At 30.7% G+C, this 14,613-nt stretch overlaps 1 protein-coding gene across 1 annotated transcript in view; it reads left to right on the forward strand.

The window, feature by feature from the left end:
• Nucleotides 1–9,315: 9,315 nt before the first annotated feature.
• LOC134266769 (prion-like-(Q/N-rich) domain-bearing protein 25) overlaps nt 9,316–14,613 on the forward strand; it is a 28,025-nt gene continuing 22,727 nt past the window's right edge. Inside the window, exons 1-2 of the mRNA XM_062748994.1 lie at nt 9,316–9,529; nt 9,938–10,063. Coding sequence (XP_062604978.1) covers nt 9,316–9,529; nt 9,938–10,063 — 340 coding nt within the window. The remainder of the gene's footprint in view (nt 9,530–9,937; nt 10,064–14,613) is intronic.

The raw sequence follows: 14,613 nt of genomic DNA on the forward strand, positions 1-14,613 counted from the left end.
GAACCTGTATCAACGACGCATCAAGATCAGTTATTCATCACAACATTAACAAAATAGATTTAAATTGGCAATATAACAACCATTAATACTCCTATAAAGTCAGTAAGCTTTCATAGTCGATATATTCACCTTTAGGTAGTATAAAATATTAATGAATGCTATATATTTGCATAAATTTACTGCTCTCTCCCACTATAAACATGTTGTCATCAACAGCATTCATAGGACTTTAGATGCAACAGTTCCTACTATGAGTGCAATTATTGTTCTTTCAAACTTGTGTAGTATAGGCTTTACTACACTTTCAGAACGTGTTAAGAAGTATGTTTATGGAATGTTTCATAAAAGGAATAAATTTTAGTGTTTAATAATATATTTTGGAAAAAAAAGAAATTCAGAACTATTTTAAAATGCTGATTCAAATTTTTAAAAGTTTAATTTTGGTCAATGTATTTAATTGTATAATAAAACTTCTTTAAAAATTGAAGAGAACTGCCATATTTTTATTTTTTCTTATCAAGTTTTTTTTTTTTTGCATATTTGTACAAAGAACGATGACTCTTCACACTTGGGTGACAGCAAAATTTCTTTAATTAGTATGTCTATTTCAAGAATGATTTCAGCTCTAAAAAATAAATAGAAAAAAACTTCAAAAAATTATAGCTTAGCATTCTTATCATCATTATTCAAGCACCCTTTATTCATCATAAGATTAAATTATTGATTTTTTCAGAAGGTTTCGATAATGTTTTTGATCGATGACGTCACAACTGCATCAAAACAAAAATTAAGAAAATGTTACGACGGCGTATCCAGATAAATGTGTTTAATAGGCAAATACTTGATAAATTATTTGTGATTAATAAGAGAAAAGTTGCAATGATCAGGTATACTAATTTTATAGCTGTGTGTTTTTCTTTACTGAAGACAACAAGCCACATCCTTATGTAAGCCGGGATTTCCTCTGATATTCTTGACAACATCAAAGAATGCAAATATAGGTAATAAACAACGATTATTTAGTGAACATGGCATAATGAATAGCAATAGTTCTGCTGGCATAAATTCCATGATGCGCCAGCACGCATCATGGAATATGCCAACAGAGCATTTGTTATTCATAACGCGATGTTCACTAAATAATCGTTGATTATTTCCAATTCAACTCATTTCGTAAAAAGCAGGAGAGAAAAAAAAAGAGAATAAGAATACTATTTTGATAATAATGAATGATCTTTGTAAGAAAAGTGATATCTTTTGGCATGTTTTGTGAAAAAAGAGAATTCTATATTTTTGTCACTTTGGAGCTTACATTTATGAGAGTAATTGCGATATCTAAGCGCAATATGCTAGCATGTTACAGTGAAGTGTAGCTTTTGTTCCGTAAATTGTAGAGGACTGATATTTGGACACATGTTTAAGGTGTCTCCAGTCTTTAGGTACGACGAAGATCAAGGTCACATCAAGAGGTCAAAGGTCAAATATTGTGACTCCATCTACTGAATCTTTAAAAGTCTTTGTCATATTTTTTTCATCGCCAAGGTATCTAAAACCAATGGTTCATTTTTTTTTCATCTTTACATATTTCATTTTAGGACCCATTCGAATCATTCTTTTGATTTTATGTAAAAATGGAATTATACCTTTTCTCTTAAGAAAAGTTTAGTGCTGGATATTTGCATGTGAATTTTCAATTCCGACGCAATGTATGTTTTTTTAACATAATATTTTATAAAAAAAATTTCCAGTATCAATATAACTTTCAGGGTTGAAGTAACAAAAAGGTTGTCTTTATAAACAGCATTATCAAAATTGCAATAGATCAATTAAAAATGTTGAAATATGGTTCATTCTTGAGTCGAATGTCTGTTTTCGCTTTCTTCTTTCGGGGCTCTTATAGGTCATAACTATGTGGGCAAAAAATGTGTGGTTGAATTTCTTTCATACTAAATATATAGAGAGATTTTGTATCCTAGAACAACAAATTCGTCAACACTTTTGTGTACAAAACAATGTAAAGAACCCTTCTTTGTACTTAACAATACCAATGCTTAAGCAGCCTAAATGTCATTCCTATAAACGATAACTCATAAATCGTCACTTCTTTGGTCATTTTTCACACCTGAGTTACCTGTCCTTAAAACACAACATCGTACATATCATTTATAAAGAATTGAACATTTTTAATGATTTAATTATAGGTTTACATAAGTTATTATCTCTTTTGATAATTTCAAGTACCTATAAATATCTCTATAAAATGTTTTACCTCATGTGCAATTTGCAAAAATTTGTAAAAAGTCCTACAAGAGGTGTCCATGAAGTCCAATTTTTCCTCAACAGAACATCTTTGGAAATTAGTTGATGATAAGGTTAACTTTGTTTTTCTTAGCAAATCTCATTTACATCAGGGCGGTATTGTTGGAAAGGTTGAATTTTATCTATATAAGAAGGATGAATACACTGAAAAAACCAATCGCAAACTATGACAGATATATGAGGCAGACGTGGGAAAAAATAATTTCGAATTCTTAAATTTCACTTCCGGGATGAGGGGGCAGGAATGTACCAGGTACCTTTATATGAATTTTAATTACTCATAAATTATCAATAAAAATCGGAATTTTTTTTCTTCCCATCTCATTTAAGATGAAATTAATTACAAGATTGGAAAACCGGAGAATGATTGGAAAAAGTTCAACCCAAAAGTTTACCCTGAGGTTCTTTTGCCTTTCAAGCCGTTCTTAGTCTAAAATTGAACTTTGTATATGTTCCATCCATCCTCCTTTTATCAATCTGTAACATAACTTTACACTGCCTACGTATACTTCGTAATGGTAATAATCATTCTTATTTTTAACTTGTATAAGAAATTTATAAAAATGAATTAAAAACTAGGACACACTCTTCGACATGTCATTCATTCGAATTAAATTGGGACTCTTGCCTTCAGTTCAATTAATATGTTTTATAAATGTGCATGTATGTTGGAGAGATAAGAATTGATATGAATAAAATATATTTGAATTCTAAATGACAGTGACTTAAAAACAAGCCATATTTAATTATTTTCATAAATTAAAAAGCTGTTATTTATCAATATTCAAAAATTAATTACAGCTGTTCTTTTCAATTTAGTTTTCAGGAAAAGTGAAATTCCTGTTGCGGTATTTTTAGCTATATTTGTATAATAGAACAAGGACCACTTGAATCAATACATAAAATGAAATATTATGACATTTCTAGAGTTAGATATTAGACACAATATTTTGACACTATGTTAACAATGAGAAGTACTGTTGTTTGTCTGGGACTTTTCCATTATTCGATTTGCTTGACAAGGCAAGTTATTTTTTGTAGGCAGAGTTATGAATAGGATAATTAATTTGAATGTAATATTTTTGCTTAATAATTTTTGTAAATTTTTAATTTTGTAAATTTAATTAAAAAAAATTAATGTAAACGATCGCAATTTAATAGATGCAAATTTCGACTCTTACCTCTTAACTAGAATTTAGATTAATAATGACGTCCATGTTATCACGTCATAGTTAAAAGACAACGTCAAAAGTTGGCGCCAAAAATGTACCAATGGAACGGCAAAATAAATAAACTTGATACTGTTAATTACAAACAATAATAATTAATAATTTTAAAGTATGAAAACAATTTTTACAGCTATATTCATGCAATTAAGATATTGATCTCTTTATCTGTTTAGTTTAGGCTTCCATTTATCAATGGAATATTGTTCCTTGGTCACTGATCATTTTCCTCTGTAATTTTATAGAATGGAACGATACTAAGAAGTATTTTGGCACATTTTTCAAAATTTATATAAATATTAGATGAAAACGTATCTTTACTTTCAATGTTTTTTTTTATCCTAATCAAGTTTTAATCAGTAGTAGACATTATGCAAAGTTCCTTAATTCATGAAGGGGAATCAGGTGCCTAGAAAGAGTAAGCACCCCCTGTTGCCCGGTTTCAACAACCGTACGCCTTATGCACTGAACATGTCCTCGGAAATATCCCTAGTCATTCTGGTTCAGAAAGGGTGATATTAATTTATAGGCTTAATTTTTTTACGAATTGAGCATGTTCGCAAAAATTAAAATCATCGAAGGTACATGTACAATTTGATATTAATCATTGTTAGCGCTTTGATTGCGTTTACATAGAAAAAATGCGTCTAGACAACCTGCAATAAAAAAAATATATACTGTTTCCATTATAACCATTCATTAAATTATTATATATTTGCACTTTACCTTTATTTAGCTTATTTCCTTTATTTAATATTCCTGTTTTTTAATACACATTGCCAGGTGTCATTTTAGTTGCGCACCACTTGCTCGTCTTGATTTTACAGGAAACAAAGAGGTACAACTCATTTCATAATTATTTAATTGACAGATTTACAATGTATTAAAAATTTGAAGATTATAATTTGAAGCACATAAAACATAACAAAGTAAAAAAAAAAGCATAACTGGAAGATCTGTAAAAATAAAATGATTATCAGAAATTATGCGTCTCGTAAAAATACTAAGATGTGTAATAATCTAGAGTAATCATATAATTGACACTGTTTGTTTAACTTATGCAAGTTAATGAAGATTTACATGCACTTGTTTGTTCTCAATAATTTATCAACCTAAAAGTGCTTAAAAAAACCAACAGTACAAATTTATAGCCTCTAGGTACAAGGTTGACTGGCATGACTCTCATACATACAATGTTGAGAATTCACACAAGACTTTTTTTTTATCTTCTGTGAAATTTTAGGTGTTTAAATTTGATTTGATGGATTTATAAAACTCGTTAAAAAATTTTAAAAAATTAGCAGCTCGTAAAAAATACCCGTTGTACGGTATCAATAAATGTAGATTTTAATCAATCGTGATGAATTGCTTTATAAAGTGTAGAAAGTAGTAATTTTAGAATTTTTGAAATTTGTGTCTCAAAGTTTATTCTGGATTTTGAGGATCAACATTTTAGTTACACCGCTTCTAAGTTAAACTGTAGCACGGTATTTAAAGTGACTTTTTTTTTAGCAGTTAATATTTTTGTAAGATAAGGACTTGGTATAACATTTACAGTACTAAGCAATGCACATGTATCTTTATTTGCAAGGATTCTTTAAATACCTCAATTACCAGATCAGGCAGATTTTTTCCTACATGATTTTTCAACATCGTCAAGCAATATCTGAGTATCAAAATAAAAAGAAATCTTTATTTAATTCTATTTGACAAAATTTAATGAAAGACTTTGCCGGAAAAAAATTATACTATACGGTTTATTCCTTTATTGACCTACAGATGTAAAATGTGAAAAATCCATCACACATGTCCTCAGATTGTCTCAACTCCTGGCTAAGCCGAAATCTTAGCAACTCAGAATGTTTAAAAGAAAACAATGTTTTGAAAGGAGAAATGCCCTTCAAAATTCAAAGGATTTATCAACCCTTTAACACCCCACTATATACCTTTGTCGATGTGACATCAGCCATTTTCCAAAAAAATGTCGATTAAACACCAATAGTCCACTTCAATCAAAGTACTCAGAAGTACAGAAAGCCGGACTCATTTACAGAGTAGAATGAATTTCTTACATGTACTTTTATCGCGTTTATATTCTGATGAAAAAAATATTTTAAAACTATCAATATAAATGATAAGAAACTGACAGTGAGTTTTTCAATCCTAATGCCACGGTCCGATTTTGTCAGAATCAGAATTAATCTGATACCGCAGCTGAATGTAATCAATCAGGTCAATCTGGTTCCCTCTCCTGCTTTACTTCGTATGTGTAGAGAACTACGATTACACTGATTATCAAAAATTAATGTTTATATTTGGATATAATATATTTAAATTTATATAATGTAACAATTACTAGCCCTTAAATTGGTCGTGGTCAATCATTTTAAAAATCCTACTAAGTTATGTTGCACTAGACCTTCCACAAGAACAGAAACATTTATTTATTTTCTACACTGGACTGAAAATAGATCAAGAATTTCCAACAACTGAATGTTCAGTGGCTTAATGCTCGGGGAATACTGCTCTTTGGGTAGCTTAATTTTCATATTGTCCTCAAAACAGCGATTATTGTATGACATTATTCACTTTTTATATGAAGAAGCATGGTGAGACAGGTAATAGGTAAAATGTCCTCGGAATTGTCGTCAAAAAATTATCATAACAACAGAAGTAATTAAAGAAAAATCCGTGTTATAAACATCCTAGGTCACCTAGGTGGTGAACATATAGGGTGAATTCACCATGCATCGGATACCCTTGTACTTCAACAAGTTCTAGCGATATCGCTACCGACGGAAAATTATCAAAATGGAGTTTAACATTTAGTTTGTGATTAAAATAACAATTTAGGACACAATTATATGCTGTTTACTGAGAAAATATCGCCAAAAATCGAGTTTTTAGAAAAAACTGAAAATTCACCATGGATCGGACATTGTTCACCATGCATCGGACAGACGGTATGGAGACCGGAAAAATATCAAACCTTTATCACAGTGCTTTAAAATCCTTGATATGGATATATTTTCATCTTTTATCTCAGAAATAACCCTCAACTTTAATTTAATCGACGATATTATTGCACAAATGTAGAACGATTCTCGAGACCTCACTCTGCCTTAGAAATGCTTTAAAATGCTTATAATGTCGTAATTCGCGCCTTTTTTGTCATGGTTTATCATGCTCTGGTTTGTAGAAATAAATTGAGTAAAATTCCAGACATCATATATCGATAACTTGTATTTTGACTGAAAATATAGAGTTTTTATTTTCTTTTTCCGCAAAAAACAGCTGTCAGCTGGGTTCTGTATGAAAATGGTAGTGCTTACCTTTGCATCGAAAAGTGTCCGATGCATGGTTAATTTGTGTCCGATGTACGGTGAAAATAGCATACTAGTAAAAACCAGCTCTAATAAGAATTAAACAAATATTGAAGTGAAATTTAATTATAATTTATGTAAAATTACCAATCCCTGACAAAATTCACCAAAGTCCGACTCGTTCCGTGGAAGTTGAATTTAAAAGAACGATAACTCTAAAAATTGCAAAATCATAAATTTCGGGTTATTCCCCTTTGATGATGTAAAATATGACGTAACTTCAAGGCCATTTGTGGGGTATTTTTATCCCAACATGATAAACACAATCGGTATTATTAAAAAATTTCAATCTTCATCTTTATGACAGAAACAAATAAATACACAGAACTCTTGGGATGAAAGAGAGTTTAATGCCTAAAGTTGTCCGAAGCAAGGTATGTGTCCGATGCATGGTGAACTCACCCTACTACTCACTATTTTAGCCAGTAAACAGAATGATTACAATTCTGTATACAATACAAACAATCACGATGAACAATTTACGAGGAAAAGTAGTTATATTTACTAGGTGCAAATTTATTTAAGGAATGTTTTTAAGTTTTGTGTGAGTTATTGGTATGTGAATCACACAGACTTGTCACGTAGACATAATATTATTTCGTGAAGCGCGCTAGGAAAATGCATTACAGCTCCTTACGGCGCCCCCCCCCCTCCCCCCCATTTTGATTCAGAGTCAAACACAATTTTTTTAAATGAAAATTAACAATGGCGTCATTTGATCTTAACCCGATAGAAAAACGTGTAAGTCACTTTTGTCTTTTACATTTTTTGGGCGATAAGACACGCTTTCCATGTTTTAAATGTGTTTGCCCTCATCCTGAAAAATATTATTTAATACATGATGTTAATATTGACGCGACGACACCCACTATAAACATCTATAAAGTTAATTTAACCAGGGACCTATAAACTATATATATTAGTATATATAGGTCCCTGATTTAACTTAATATCATTAAACAAAAAGTTTCGATGTTGATAAGATTTATATAAGGGTATATTTTGGTGTATGGTATTTCATATCATGACACCAGATACAAAATATATGGACACAGTGACATTACGTACTTTTAGATCAACCCTCGTATATAGATACTTGGCAATAAACGCTGTCGATAAACGCACAGGAACAGGGAAGAAGAAATAATGAGCGAGATAAGGTACATGTAGCCGGAAAGAATGGTACAGTATAAAAAAAATCTTCTTTGTTTGCTTTTATTCCCGCCTGGTAGATACAGTATAATTAGAGATTCGTGCACTGTTGGAAGATTTAGTTCAAGGAGGAAAAATTTAAAATAAGGAAGTACAAATAACTTATAAAAAATTGTCAAAAAAAAAAAATTAAACATGGATATTTTCAAATGGCGTGAGTCTCTCTCTCTCTCTCTCTCTCTCTCTCTCTCTCTCTCGTGATATATCAATCTATCGATTATCTTAAGTATAATAAATAGCTAAATATTCGTTCATAATTTTACTCATTGGTAGACATTTTATGTATATACTAGTTACGTGACCCTGGAAAAAAAAGATCAGCTGTTTATACATTTAAGTAATGTATACATAATTTTGTATTCAATTTGACTTTTTACATTTATTTTATGTTTCAAGTTTGCCTTGTCCTTTACATCCTGCATTGCGTTCAATCAGATCGCTTTCAGAGGTTTGTAAAATTTCTATCTGTATTTTTGCGACAACAATTTTGATAGTTTTGTAAATAAAGAATAAATGTTTATAAAATAACACAGTTTTATTTCATGACTATTGTGCTTAGTAAATTTTTTGTTATATTTTCTTTTTATTAAAAAGTTTTTGCTATTATTATCATTAACTATAAATCAATTATAAGGATTTTTCTTTGTGTTAGCGTCAGGGTAGGTTCGTTCATTTATAATTCATTTTTTTTTTAAAGTTTGCATCCATTCTACAATAGATGATCCTTATTTTATTGCATATATAATTTTGCTTTTTATCTAAATATCTTGTTTAAATATCTACAATTTGCGATAATATACTGTTTGTAAATAAAGTAAGTGACTCAAAAATATTTGAGGGCGTTTGTGTTAAAATATGCACGTATTTTACGCATGTTTTAATTTCTTATCAATCGGTTAATGTCGCTCTCAGAATAGAAATCCTTTGTAGGAGAATTTGCATGGACGTTCCCATCAAATTTATTGTGACGGGACTTGGTTGCAATTTTTCGTTAGACGAGGCACGCCAAAATCTACAAGAAGGCAAGTTGTAGACAATATATGGACAAATTCATTTTCATCTTTATATCATTTGGTATAATAAAATAATCCATGTCTGTGAACCTTTATTGAATAGAAATTTGAGTGTATAATAATTATCTTGAAATGCAGTTTTAATTTTTGTTTAATTGTCAGATGTTTTATCTAGGCAACTGCCTACATCCATGTAATGTATCCTTTAATTGGGGCATTTGGGAATGGAGTCGTTATCAAGTATCAAATCTTGTTTTGAGACATGGGATCCATGAACTTCAGATTACCTTGACTGGTTTCTGTTCGCGGACAATCAGTAATTGGTCTAGCCCATGGGAACGAACTCTGTCCGTGGAATGTAATGATAGGAGTGCTGGTAAGATTTTACAGATAAAAACATTGTTTAATGTTGTTAAGGGTTATGTCGCCTGAAGGCAAAATAAGTATTCTTAAGAAAATGTATTAAAAAAAATGTTTTTATACGATTTAAGCTCCAAAGCAAATTAAGCAAATAATATTAAGCTAAACTGTAGATTTACATGTACATGTGAATGTGTTCTTATTAAGTCCAAAAATGTTTTGAACTACAATTGCAAAAAGTTAAATCTCGATTATATATTATTGTTTTTAATTTCTAAATTATTCGATTTCACGACTTTTAAGAATCATGGTCATTCTTTGATGGCATTGATAATTGACAATTTAAAAACACAAACTCTTTCATTGTGCCGCAGAAATGGCTTAATTAAAAGCAGATAATAATACAATCATACATGTGCTTTAGATTATGGTTTTTTCTGCAAATCTGATGATGATTGTGAAACGAATGCTAAATGTATACCAAAGGGTGAAATAAGTACCTGTGATTGCAAGTCGAACCATATCTGGATAAATGGACATTGCTGCGATGGTATGTTTTGCCTTATGTACATGTATCACGTCTTATGAATTAGGGCTGGTATCGAATATACTTTTCGTGATGGCATATGCTATTACATGTATTAGAAAAAAAAACTGGATAACTAGATAGGTACAATGAACATTGTAATTGTACATGCTAGCATAAAGTTTAGATTTTTGAACACCAGAGACAGTTTTAATTTTCAAACATTAAGAGAGAACTATATATGATAAGAGTCATTTTTTGCCCCATTGAAATCAATATTTTAGAATGGTATTTTTTCACTTATGTCTAATTGACTTTTATTTCGTAGAAGAGATTACATTGAAAATATTTTCAATACATTTTTTACATATATATGCATTTACAGGCTAAAAAAATATTAGAAATGATGCTATTTTGCAATCCAACCAAAATCTGACAAAAATGGGCTTTTTCTTGACATTTTTCCTTACGGGAAATATGAAGCGCAGCCTGGAACATGCAAAATTTGTTGTAATTAATTAGTCTTTACACATCATACATCTCTGGTAAAAATATTAATTGTGTTCCAGTCTGCGCTCAATATTTTGTTTTGGGTCTTTTTCGGTCACTTCAGTTTCTTTAAAATCTTGACCTAAGTTCACTTTTATATATGTGCTACAGAGCTCTGTCAATTGGACACCCAATTTAAATGTTAAAAATGATTTTAGACTGTAATGTAATAACCAAAACTAATTTCACGTTTTTACCTTACGGTTTTCCAAATACACATCATTTACAATTACATGCCCATGGTTGAACAATATGTATGCATGAGAGGCGGAACTACATGTAACATGTCGAAAGAACGAATCTAACATTAGACTGGATAAATATCAATGACATATATTAAAAATACGAGATCTTTATTTTCCGTGTTTCTATTTATTCTATATGGTTCAATTAAGTACATTATTTACAAAGGTTTTAAACGTATGAGCCCTTCAATGTAAGTAAACATTATTTTAAATCGATGACCAATTATTTAACGTTTTCGAGCACAGTATCCTATTTAGCACAAGACATGCTTCCAATAAGTCACGTGACGAAATTTTGTATTCACAAAACTTCCTAACGAAAGATATCACGTGGTGTATTATAATTTTCAACATGTCACAGCTCTTGGTTTCAACAGAGAGAGAGAGTATAAGAAGAAGCAGATTTTTTTCTCTTTTAAATAATAAGCTCATGTTTGTCTAATAATCTTTTTTAACACGACATCACAAAAGCAAATATACAACTACTGTTAAAAGGAGAACAATAGACAAATATGCGCTTACTATGTATAAAGTCAGTAAAAAAAGTGTGCGTCCTCATTATCGTACGTAGATTGAAGAATTTGAGATGAGACCCGCTTTAGAAAAACATATTTGTACATCGTAGATACATAAATGTAGTTTTATTTACTATAATGCAGTAAAATTGTAGATTAATTAGATGTTGATCATTCCTGCAATTAAAAGAAAAATGTCTGTTTTGAAAGTTTATTTGACGCAAATTTTGCAAATCTTTAATGCAATCATCCTGAGGTTTTCTGGCCCAGTGGTTCTTTGAAAAGAAGATTTCCTAAACGAATTTTTTTTACATATCTCAATGTAAAACGTCCCCCATTCCTCAGGGATCATGACTTGAACAATTTAGAATGAAACTACCCCAGGATGCTTTCATGTAAGTTTCAGCATTTATGTCCAATATGTTCTTGAGAAGATTTTTTAATGACCTCACCCTATTATTTCCTGATTTAATCCTCTTCATAAGGGGCTTGGAGCTTCATATTAACGTTTTAAACTCTTCTTTACCCAAGGATGCATTGTACCTGGTTTGGTTTAACACAGTCCTTCTTGAAAAGAAGTTGATCATGTTTCAGGTTTTTAGAAGGACGGACGGACTGAAGAACATTAATATGGAAGTGAGAACAAAAAGTTACGAAAGAATCCATATCCGTACTTTATGAATCCATCTCTATTTACTATAGAAATAATGTATTTAATGCATTCTTTAAAAAATGAATACAATCTTCAAAATATCTCAAATATAAAAATAGGACATGGCTGTTCGGAAATTATTGAGAAATTTACCTTTACTCCATAAAGGAGGGAGATATTCAGGAAAAATCTTGAACAATTTATAAAGAGCGAATAAAATACAAGTAGTTATACAAAATTTCTAATTCATAGGATTATTAGATAAGTTCTGATGAAATAATAAATATGCATATAATTATCGACCCGGAACAGCATCGCTACATCATTTTAACGTCACGTCAGCCGTACCTGCAGATCTGTAGCGTTATGGTTTTATATAATTATTGGTCAAAGACAAATATATACAACCATAACGATACATATCCGCAGCTACGTCAGCCGGAGATGTTTACGCATGTCAAACGATCGGGAAGCCTTAACTCTCCTTTCTTTGTTTTCATACATACAATACAAAGATTGGCGGATATGAACTTCTTTTTATACATATACTTTAATATACAAATTAAACATTGCTTCTATGGCACAAGTATTTTAAAAAGTAGGCAGAACTTACAGTATATTGATAACTTCAATTTGAATAAAGAACATCATTCAACGACTACATGCAGTTCTTGGTTTCAAAAGATAGAACAAGTCTTTACCGGTTTTGTGCTTTAAGGCCTGCAATTTTAACAATTTTGCTAAGAAAGTACTATCAATCAAAGTAGGCTGGTCATTGTAGAAAATGTTATCAAACCTACATGAACAGCTGATGAATATTCACTAAACCTAGAATTTTTTAAAGGTCTATCCACCCTCACAGCTTTAATGGCTCAATGTACAAAAACTGCATTTATTTTCATTTAATATAGTTTAAATTTACCACTTATTGCAAGAAAGGTATAGGTAGCCATTTTATTTAAAATGGAAAGCATACATAAAAGAAGTATATGTCAACATTAAAAATCGTACATTTTTTGTAAACAGACTGAAAAAAAAATCAGGTTAAAAACTAATTCAAATTCATAATTCTGATGCTAAAAGTTTCAAAATACTTGCTACCTAGAAGACACTTTTCAAATTTGAATAACAAGGAACTATTTAACATTAGAAAAACATTAAAGAATAAAGATGCCTTAGAAGGAGTAATTGCCCTTGTCAACATTTTTTAAAGATTAAATAATTAATTAAATAAAGAAAACATACATCTTTAAAAATTTTTTACTTCACAGTATTTATCATCACAGATATTGAAAAGCATTCTTTTAAAAGATATTGTTCTAGATCAATTGGGGATAACTTTAAATTAGAGCTTTTTTCATAAGACCTAAAGGATTACACTGTTTGTGACGTGCTGAAGCTTTGCTTGTCGAGAACTTTAAATACTACGTCACATTCTCACCACATCAAAGGACGTAGCCGAGATCGCGTCTCTCCCACGCTAAAGTCGGTCAGCTGCAATACACATTGCCGACGTTTAACGGGTTTACAAAAAGGGGTCAGACAGTCCAGTCGTCTTTTCTGCAAAAATCTTATTAAACAAGTAAAAAAGCATTTTTATATTATATGCATAGTCCATAATACAATGAAGCTGAGGTGAGAATTTTATTTTATAGCATTTGCCTTTTGTGTATATGCACTGTATACATGCGATATAAAATATTTGCATGATCAATATAAATTTTCGCTGGATTTTAAGTATTTGTCCTGGTCATTCTTAGATTGTATAGTATTTTAATTGTCTCAAATCACTGCTGATAAGAAATGATTTTTTTGCGGAAAAAAATATATTCCGTTTATGTAATAAACCATGGAGTGCATAGGCGTCGGAACCGGGGGGGGGGGGGTCCCCACTTTTTTTGCAAATATATTCATAATATAGGCATTAAAATTGGGGTCTACGTTTTTTGTTAGGTTAGCCCCCCCCCCTTTTTTTCATTTTGCTTCCGACGCCTATGGAGTGAAAGACTTGAGAACTAAGTATACATAGATTTTTTTTACATGTATGCCCCAAACAACCGTATCATACCAGTATAACACGCACTTTAAGTATCCATACATTGACGAACATTTCTGTCAAGAAGAGAACTATTTACAATTGTCATTAATTATGTCATAATGCTACATTAGAACTTGTACATATTTTTAAAAAAAATACACATGTATGATAGTTTCTCTCTCTCTCTCTCTCCAGGAAGCGTTTCAATGACTGTATACATGTATATCACTCTTTTGTTTCATTGATGTTTAAAACATGTTCAGGTATTTTCATTAATTTGGCACCCTGATTTTTTTTTTTATTATCAGTAAGCAAACCTTCGAACCTGCTCATATACGACATGCATGTACTACTGCTGCAGAATACTGTGCATTATTTAAAAGAGTACTCCAAAACACTTTTTTGCAATCCTTTATAACATTGAGATTTCGCTAAGTACATGTAAATTTTATCAAATTTATTTACTTTATACCCATAACAGGGAAAACAATACTGAGGGCTGCGTACGCAGAGATTTTGCAAACATTCACATCCTCCATATATGGGGGAAGGGGATTAGAAAAGGAACGATTTCA

This window comes from Saccostrea cucullata, unplaced genomic scaffold, assembly GCF_032062105.1.
Source record: "Saccostrea cucullata isolate Sc308-1 unplaced genomic scaffold, CSIRO_AGI_Scuc_v1 ctg2945, whole genome shotgun sequence".
NCBI classification, from domain to species: domain Eukaryota; kingdom Metazoa; phylum Mollusca; class Bivalvia; order Ostreida; family Ostreidae; genus Saccostrea; species Saccostrea cuccullata.